We start from the raw sequence: 9,923 nt of genomic DNA, 5'->3' as shown, positions 1-9,923 counted from the left end.
TTTGTATATTTTTATGGGTGCATGCTCTCAAAGTGCATTTATATGTTTTGTTTAACTTTTTTTTACTAGTTTTTTTCCAATCATTTCAATTAGTTCCATTTCTGTGCATTTTAAGTGAGGTTATGCATAGTTTATCGCTTTTTAGTGCCTTACATTTTGTGCTTCATTTATTACGTATTTCATTTGCAAACTATTTGTTCTTATATAGAAATAAATAATTAATACTTTTTAAAACTTTTATAATATGTACTATGTATGTGCGCACTCGTACGACTATCATCCAAAATAGAAAAAATGTAATTTATTTCAATTAGGAAATAAAATTAATAACATGGAGATGAATTAAAACCTATGTATATCTATTTAAATAAAACTAGTATTAAAAAATAAATTAATCTGGACGTGTGTTTAAGAAACGAAATGCTTCACCAATTCTCGAAAGATTTTATTGATTTCATCCCTTGCTAGTAAGGGCCAAAAGAATATTGAAAGTTTACAATTAACTAAGTAAGCAGCAATTTAACGTTCAAAACTATAAGTTGTGTTACTTTACTGAAATTTTAAATTCCTTTTGTAAGATTATGTATATATGCATGTATGTATTCTACTGATCATGATTTAACAATGCGTGGCTCACTTATTGAATACAATTTTGCAATCCTCACGCGAACTTTGTAGTAAACCACCTGCCAAGTGTGAAATGAAATTGTATTGCTGATTTATTGAGGTCTGGAATTGTGTGATACCTTTTTTGCTATAATATATTTTATCATAATTTTTTTTTTATATTTCATATACATATATTGTAAATACTTTACATACTAAAAACTACAAGTCTGACTGAAAATCGTTGTTCTAGTGCATGTGCAACTTCACTACGATTTCTCGAAATTATTATATACTTTTCACTTAAAAACTAATGTGCGATATTAAATTTATAAAATACTTATGCATGCTTGTATATTAAATAAAACTCGCAATATTCTAAATACTGGTTATTGTTTAAACTTTACTAAAGTAATTTGCGGTGGTGCAGATGACGTAGTGTTATTTTTCAAATTTCAGTGTCACCTGAGTGTAGACGTATTTACGTATGAATGTATGTGTACAGACATACTTAAGTACATGCATATGTACGAGTGGAAGCCTTAACTTTAATGCATGTGCGGAAAAAGAGTTACAGCACGAATAAAGATTAGGCCCTCTCCGACAAGAAAAAAGCTAGGCGTTTGCCTAAAATAGCTAAGCATAGCTACAGAATTGGAGGAAAACCTGGCGTATTGTGAACTCCAAGCTCCAACCCAGCAAACTCAAACCCCGAAGGCCGAGGAGGCTTAGGGGAGAGGATTTCTCTACAAAATCTATCACATGTCCATATATAATGCAAATTTTTTGACAAACCCAGAGAGTCCACTCTAGACATCTCCTAACCTCTGAGTTGCCAGATTCTACGCTTGGACTCAGTTCAACAAGTCTTGCAGCAGATCCTTTTCTCGCACAATCGGCTTCGTCTCTTCATTTTCTGAAACTTCACCATGCTCTGGTCTTCTTCTTTATTGGCGCTGTGACCGCCTAAGCGATTTTGGCCGACTCCAAAACAGCACGCCAGTCATTTCTCTTCTGTGCTAACTGACGCCACTTGGAAATGCCAAGTGAAGCCAAATCTTTCTCCACCTGGTCTTTCCAACGCAGAGGAGGCTTCCTCCTCCTCTTTTCAGAACAGGAGCGTATTGTATTCGAACGACATGGCCAAGCCAGCGGACCCGCTGAATTATTATTCGCAGCACTATGTCTATATCGTCGTAAAGCTCATACAGCTCATCGTTAAATCGTCTGCGATATTCGCCATCACCAATGCGTAAAGGTCCTTAAATCTTTTGCAGAATCTTTCTCTCGAAAGCTCTAAGAACCACCTCATCAGATGCTTTCATTGTCCATAACTCCGCGCCATACACCAGCACAGGCATGATGACTTATAGAGTGTGATCTTTGTACCATAAACTCATATCGAGATAATCATTGCCGAACTGAGGACGTTGATCGCATATGGGTATAACATAAAAATAAGCACGGTTTACAAACTTTGTATAGATATCAGCCTGAAAAACATTGTAGCTCCCATAAAAATGTCCACTAGACCCTGTATTTAAAGCATTTTTGGCAAGACATATCTTCGCCTGGGTAAAAGATTGTTGTTAGCGCAATCTTGACGATTTTTAGTTCTAGATGCAGTTATATACTTTGGAATAAGGTCTTTCGATTGATGTTGTCAGTTTTTAGATAATTCAGTAAAAATTTAGTTAGTGACGCAGTGATATCATACTAACTAACTAATCAATATCTTAAAAAGCGCGTTCTCCATTTTTGGATATCTCCCTTAGTTTCCGAGATATTGAGTAAAAAGTGTCGTTGAATATAGTAGAAAGTGGCTGCCAAATTGTGGACAAATGACACTTACGACAAAATTTTGCCAAAAAAAAAACCCTTCATAAACTCAAAACTAATTAAAAATAAACATTAAAATTAAATAATTTAAGCATTTTGTGAACTAGTAACATTTTCAGAGACTTTGGAGAAAATCTATTTTCGCGTTTTTGGGAAATTGTATTCCAAACTTCAATCGCGATTTCCCACAATCTGCCGAAATTAACATACGACAATCTTTTACCCATGTGACGGTATGTACATACATAGTATGAACGAAAAAACTTCCCTTTAATGATTTATGGTGAGCTTTAACTTGGATTCGTCTGTTAGATTGGATCTCGTCTTTGCTCAATACGTTGTCAGATGCCCACACGGAAACTTCGAAACAATGACCAAAGTCAGTCGCCATGATCTCATAGTCAAAGAATCTCTGTTTAACCCAAACTCACGCCGCGGCCGCCGCCTGGAGTATCGAGATATGCCCAAGGAATCGTATCTCATATATTTTCCTATACTGCTTCTTGTATCTTAACTTCGAGGTAATGACGTTTGTTTAGTGATTCACTGTTTTAGGACGAGCTTCTTCTGAGTCGTAGGAAATATCTAAATTTTATTCATCGACGAAGGTCCTCCGCAGTTTTATACAATCTTTGAAAGCCAGTTAATTTTTGAAGTGGAGCCTTTGTTTACTAAATTACCCATATCTTTTCTTGGTATTTCATAAACATACACAGATGTGTACGAACAAGTAAACTACTTCATGAGCATTAGCCTAATTCTTAATATTTGTAGATGTCGAAGAGGATTTAATCATTCATTCATGCTCCCACACTTTTATTTAGGTTTTTGTTATATGTTTAATGTGTGTATGATGTATCTAAAATCTATTACCAAATTGAGCTAATTAAAAAAGTTAATTTCAACTACAGTATCTATTTTACTTGCATTGCTTGCGTACGTCTTTTCACCAACCACACCATGAATTTAAATATTTATGAGAGTATATTCATATGTACCTACATATATAAGTAAATGGTCACAACACTAAAAAAATATGCGCAAAATGTTTAAACGCGTAATCGATCGCTGTAAAGTCCTCTTCGACTTTTGCACACTTACAACACTTTTTACTTGGTTACTGCTCGATGCCGAAATATATTGCATTTTAACTTTAGTATGTATGTATGTACTACTATGTTTATTTATGCACGCATGCACATTTACATAGTACGTACTCGGATATCAGCGGATTTCAAAGTTGATAAAAATTAAAATAAAATATTTTATATATTCATTTCGTCATTTTTTTTCTTTCAACAATTTCAACAATTTGCATTTGCCCAACACTTTTCCCTAAGTAAAATTTCGTCTCGCCCTCGATACACGTTACAAGCCTTCTATTAAAATATCTCTCACCAGTTCCCTAACTAGTAAGCTCCCTACCCCGAGCGGTATACGCATTTAGTAGTGCATCTTTTTAGAGCGTACAATACTCCGTCAGTATCGGTATTGACTTCAGCAGCTCATTGATATTGTTTTCCTCTAAATGCGTCACTAAATTGCCAGAGATGCGCAGGAGATTACTGAAATTTTGCAAATTTTCCACAATTTCCTTGGTCATTGTATCAGATGATTTACGTATTAGCTCGGCTAATTTTTTGCCAACTTCATGTTTTATGAATATCTCTTCCAGATTAACATCGTCTTCTTTAGCAGCACTACTATTCGTTAAGTAGACCACAGATAAAATACATAAGGCAATTAGCGCTTCATTCTGCATGACTAAATGTTGTGATGTCAACATATTGATCATAGCCTCAACAGTGCCCTCATTGGCAATGAACGCCTTTAAGCTGCTACGATCGTAGTCTTCTGGTGGCAGTTTGTCGGCGAAATGTTCAACAGGCGCATCACCTTTACGTGGCAGCGCATAGGCAATTCTACCCAAGTAGGCGTGTTTGATGAGCCATGCCATGAGCCGCAACGATTCGCCAGTAACGCCAGCATAATCCGAAGATTTGCTCCAATGGACAAGTTGCTCGATTAGCGTTTTATTGCGCAGCAGTTCCAAGGCAAGTTTTTCTGCAAGTGGAACACGAACAAAGAGTACGACATAAATAACTAATTGTCTAGAAAAATGTATGTAATGTGTATTTATATAATATCGGCATAGTACCTTGACCATCCACTGTCATGCGCAAAGTACCAAGCAGCTTAAAAACTACCGGTGGTTGATGTATCTCCAACATCGGCAGTATAGTTTCAACAAGTCCCGCTTGTATGACAGCGTTTTTGTTTGGTTTGGGTATGACGAGGTTTCGCAGCGCACTCAGTAAGGCATGCTGGAGACGCACATCATCTTTGACGCCATTGTTTTTGGCCAACACATCGAGCAATTTATTCATAATCTTATTTTCTACCATATAAATGCAGTGGCTGTCGGTGCGTGCGAAATTACCCAATGCAAGCACTCCGGTGGTGAGTAGATCGATATCCTGTGAATCAAGCCAATCCTCCATACTCTTCAGAAGCGGCGTAGAATAAAGATAATGCATCGATTCGTCTATGTGAATAGGTAGAAAAGTAAAAGTTATATCAATGATTTTCAATGAAATATTTTTTGGTATGTGCGCTAGGGTGCCTCACCAAAAAGAAGTCGCGTTTTTTTTTACCGAAATTATAAATTTAATTATATTTAAAAACTGGACAATATTAAGATTTACGATTTGAGCGATTTGCATGGAGAGTTCTGAATCGGTACCATCATTTTTTTACTGACAAATTTAAACTTTTTCATATTTGTTTCCGTAAAAAAACAATGACAAGAATTTCTCACTGATACATAATAGAGCCGTTAGACGTGTTTTATGATGTATGGAAATTTTTCAAAATATGTTCTAGATGGTTGGATTGGACAATTTTTTTTTCCTTTCCATCTATTGCTGGGATGAAATTTGGTGTAAATTGGATGGCGAAAAGTCGGAAATCAAGTAAGGGTTGAAAATATACTTACCAAGGAAGAAAAATCGCTTTCCTTAGACTTTCGTTAAAATTTATTGTAAATATTAGATATGTGATACATTAATAAAATGGTTTTATTAAGTAATTTATCTGTACAAAGATTCATATATCGCACACCATCTTCAAAAGAGACACAACTCGAAATTTTTAATTTTTTTAATTATGCGCTAAAAATGTACACAGAGCTTTTATTTACCTTTCTGCAAAAGTTGGAGCAAATGTTTGTTATAATTTGTTAAAAAAAACAACCTTAGTAAAGTCTCCCTTGCCCATATGATTAGCATGTGTTACGAAATAGTTTTTCGCATTCTCTGACAAACGTGTTATTTTGAGTTGTGCCTCTTCTGAAGACGGTGTGAGATATGATAAATTCGGTTACAAAACAACTAAGTTGCCGGGCTTTCGACTTAAAGTAAGTTTGTTATTTTATAAGCAGGATACTTTTTCCTATAGGATTCTACAATTTGGAGCAAAAAGTCTGTCTCTTCTTCATTTTTCGTAAGGACTTTGATGAAATCCTTCATGAATTAACTCCTCTTTCCGCAGTGCCATTAGTAACAAAAAATCGCGGGAGAATTGGTAGCCATTTTGGAAATGTTCGTTCGATTCCCATGTTAAAGGATGAAATTTCAAAATACCTGAAGATATCTTGAAGATTTTAAAGAAATTGTGAAAATCATTCGATACAAAATCGCTCAACTCGTAGTCTACCAACGCTTCCAGTTTAACAAATTTGCGGCCATCGCGCAGTTTTATAATTGGTTTTGTTGATTTCAGCCGTTCAATCATTTTTTGCTTAACATCCACTGAAACATTTGAATCGAAAAATGCTGATGCGATTATTTCTTCTGCCAAATGCCAAAGGTGCTGGTGAATTTCCCTCAATAATTCACCGGATACTATCGGAGTAACCTCTGCATATGCAACTGTTGCTTTTATAAAAGTGATTTGATTTGGAGCTTCCATTGCACTGGAGCATGCAAACCAAGCTTTTATGTACAGTTGTACAAGCAAAATACATATTTTTGATAATCCCTCCAATTCTGTTTTCGTAAAACTATATTTTTCTCGAAATAAGAACATTTTCAATGAATAAATGCCTTTAAACATCCAACGGGCATGGCCGGTTGGACCAGGCGTTCGAAATTTACCGCCATCACCACCAAGAATATGTATAACTAATTTTAAAAGCTCTTCATAACCCGCACGGCTATGATTCTTTTCCAGTTGTGAATAGCAAAATTGTTTCACGTCTTCACAGTGTTGATCGCTTAATTAAGATCCAATGAACTTATCGACGACGCCACTTTTGATGGAAGTAGGATCGAGATTTTTCCATGTTTTAGCAAATCTCTCGAATATATGAACTTCGGGGGCCTGGGTTGCTTTGAAATGTAAATCAAACACACTATGCAAGTAGTTCTCGTATATGGAAGACGACATGGTAAGTTAATTAATTTTTTATTGATAATTCATTGTAAGTGAGCGCACGCACCATTATAAGGTCCCGTATTGCTTGATGTTGTGTCAAAACTCATGGCCCGAATTCGATCACAAATATTCAACTTGACCAATAAATAGTAAACGGATTCAGCCACTTTAAATAAGTTTGGGGAACCAAGAAATTTCGAAATTCCATTATGGCTGACCAGAACAGCAATTCTCTCAACTTTGCTATCGCCAGCAAGGTCTTGCGCCAATTTGCCATCCCAGTGAACCACTATTAGACCGGTTCACAACTAATTCGTCAACACGATGCCCTAGTGCTTCGGTAGCTGCTATTAAAATATGGATTGTTCAATAAATGACAAAATTATTGCTTTTCCATAGGAAACTGTAGCATTATCGAGTGCAGAAAGTAAAAGCGGTGTAATAAAGTATTTATTTCCTCTTTTATCGGAAGCTGTTGCGGGTTTCTTCCATATAAAAATAAATTTTGTTTATTCGTTATATGGAAGCAAATGCGACAAAAAAAAACAAAATTAAAAAATTAGCCACTTGAAACTTGAGAACTTGAGAAAAAAGTTTAAAATTTGGGTGAAAATTTGTTGCATTATTTTGCAGTCTTTTAAAAAGTTTTAAACTTGGGTTTATATGAGTTTTGTTAGAGAATGAACTGTACTTAAATTGAAAATTCTTAAAAATAAATAATTAAACATAAGTGGCAAACAATATCATTTTGAAAGGGGAGTGCTATAGATATGTCCAATACTGTATATGTATAAAAGTATATACACATGCGATCAACTAATTAGCAACGAAATTCAAAATGATATTGTTTGCATATTATGTTTATTTATTTATTTTTATTAATTTTCTATTTAAAATATAATTCAATCTATAACAGAAACCACAGTAATAAAAGTTTAAAAGCTTGAAAAAATTGCAAAAAAAATAATCAAACTTCAAAAAATTGTAAAAAATTACCGTTGATTTTTTAGAATTTTTTTTTTTTGTGGAGGGCGTTGCTGTTTTTTTTCATATAAAAAAAATTAGATCATGTTTTATATGGAAGAAAATGCGCAACACCCTCCACAAAAAAATTCTAAAAAATCAACGGTAATTTTTGTCAATTTTTTTTAAGTCTGATTTTTTTTTGCAATTTTTAACGACTAGTAACTTGCACTTTCTTATACTACAATTGAATGGGCAACAAAACTGCATACCCGAAAATTTTGTAAACATTCTAATTAAAAATTTTGAGATTTTGATGACCATTTTTTGAAGTTTGATTAATTTGTTTGCAATTTGTGCAAGCTTTTAAACTTTTATTATTGTGGTTTCTGTTATAGATTGAATTATATTTTAAATGAAAATTATTAAAAATAAATAAATAAACATAATTTGCAAACAATATCTTTTTGAATTTCGTTGCTAATTAGTTGATCGCATCTGTATGTATATTACAGGCAGTTTTACAATTCGTCACACATTGGGCCGTATGCGTAAAAACTAAGCAATTGCTTTATCTTAAAGTTTCATACCTTTTACTTAAATTTATTTGAACAAATTGAGTAAAAGGTCTGAAATTTTAAGAAAAAACATTTGCTTAAGTTTTAAGCATACGGCCCACTCTATTTACAATTTAATTGTAAAGCATTGGCACGGAGTGTCAATTCAAAGCAAACTTTCCATAAAAACAAACTTTCCATAAAAAAAATTACAATGTTTTAAAAAAATAAGTTAATTATCAGACGGGGTATAAATTTCTAACCTTTTGTTAGCAAGAATTCTTGCGCACATTGTCTACGCGTTCAACTGTTTCGACATTAAGCCTGTTCCTGTATTTATTTTTATTGAGATTTTTCGGAAGCAGCACTACTGTGCAGTAATATAGCTAACGTCAGCTTATACTCTGCCAAATTGATAAACATACACCTATCCAAAACATTTTTGTGGTCGCTGCTTTAGGAAATAAAAATTAATTCCACAAGGAATGTTGAAGAGTAAAATAGACAACTTTGTTACGCCTTGCTATACAAAACCTTGGTGGTTGCCACAGAAGTTATTGAGCAAAAATTTAAGAAGCTACCATATTATTTTGTAATATATTCTTAAAGTGAATGGAAAAAAGTAAACAAATCGGAGCATATTTTAAGTCAAGCGGAGTAGGGAGTAGATTTTAAATTTAAAAAAGAAATCGGAGTAAATCTAATCCGATCGGAGCAAAGTCTGGACGCTGTCGACGAGTATCAAGCGTTGGAATACGGGAATACGTAATTGTCGATAAACGAAACGCATGTTGTAAAATAGAACCTGTGGTATTTGCCTATTCGATGGTAACTTTGCGCCGACGATCAGATGCGAAATTTGGTCAATTACTACATTTTCGACGCGTTGACGGGTTTGAATCGATGGCGCGATCGATGTTGACGGTGGTTCGGACATTATGATTTCAAATACTTAAATATTTCACGGTTTGAATCGCGGATTGAATTCACAATGTTATATTTCCTACTAGTTTAAAAAACATTTTGGTTAAGTTATAAAACGCCTAAAAAGGTATTAGCCGGTATTTTACAATAAAAAAAAAACTCAAGATTTTAACACATTACGACGCTTAACGCGTCTTGTGAATCCCCCATATGTCTTTGACTATTTAACTACATCGTTGTTTATTTGGATAAAATTAAAATATATTTTACTCAATATGAGAGTTGGTGTGAAACAAAATTTATGATTTATTGTTAGTATGCGAATGAGAACTACAATTATCAACTTATTGAGCATTACCCTCATCTCTTTCAAAACCAAGACATTTTGCTTGTTCAAATTTCGATTCTAAGGGCGTGTGTGAATCGGTAACAAAGTTTTATGGGGAAAACTGTTGAATAATATTTTTACCATGGTGAGACAGTTTTGCCAATCTGCTGTGTGAAATGAAATATTTTTTTACAGCAGTAAATTTTTGATAGCCGCAGATTTATGCGGAATAAAACATTACATATTGAAGTGAAGTTAATATTTTAAGAGAA

General features: G+C 34.1%; 1 protein-coding gene across 1 annotated transcript in view; it reads right to left on the bottom strand.

Moving 5' to 3' along the window:
• Positions 1–3,738: 3,738 nt before the first annotated feature.
• The window catches only part of LOC118742649 (rap1 GTPase-GDP dissociation stimulator 1), a 45,439-nt gene continuing 39,254 nt past the window's right edge, over positions 3,739–9,923 (bottom strand). The window contains exons 3-4 of the mRNA XM_036474872.1: positions 4,604–4,990; positions 3,739–4,509 (exon numbers count right to left, since the gene is read on the bottom strand). Of these exons, the coding sequence (XP_036330765.1) occupies positions 3,905–4,509; positions 4,604–4,990 (992 nt within the window). The 3' untranslated portion in view covers positions 3,739–3,904. The remainder of the gene's footprint in view (positions 4,510–4,603; positions 4,991–9,923) is intronic.

This window comes from Rhagoletis pomonella, unplaced genomic scaffold, assembly GCF_013731165.1.
Source record: "Rhagoletis pomonella isolate Grant_MI unplaced genomic scaffold, Rhpom_1.0 Rhpom_scaffold_00007, whole genome shotgun sequence".
Lineage (NCBI taxonomy): Eukaryota > Metazoa > Arthropoda > Insecta > Diptera > Tephritidae > Rhagoletis > Rhagoletis pomonella.
The sequence above is the reverse complement of the archived record's forward strand: the minus strand, read 5'-3'. Positions and strand labels throughout refer to the sequence as shown.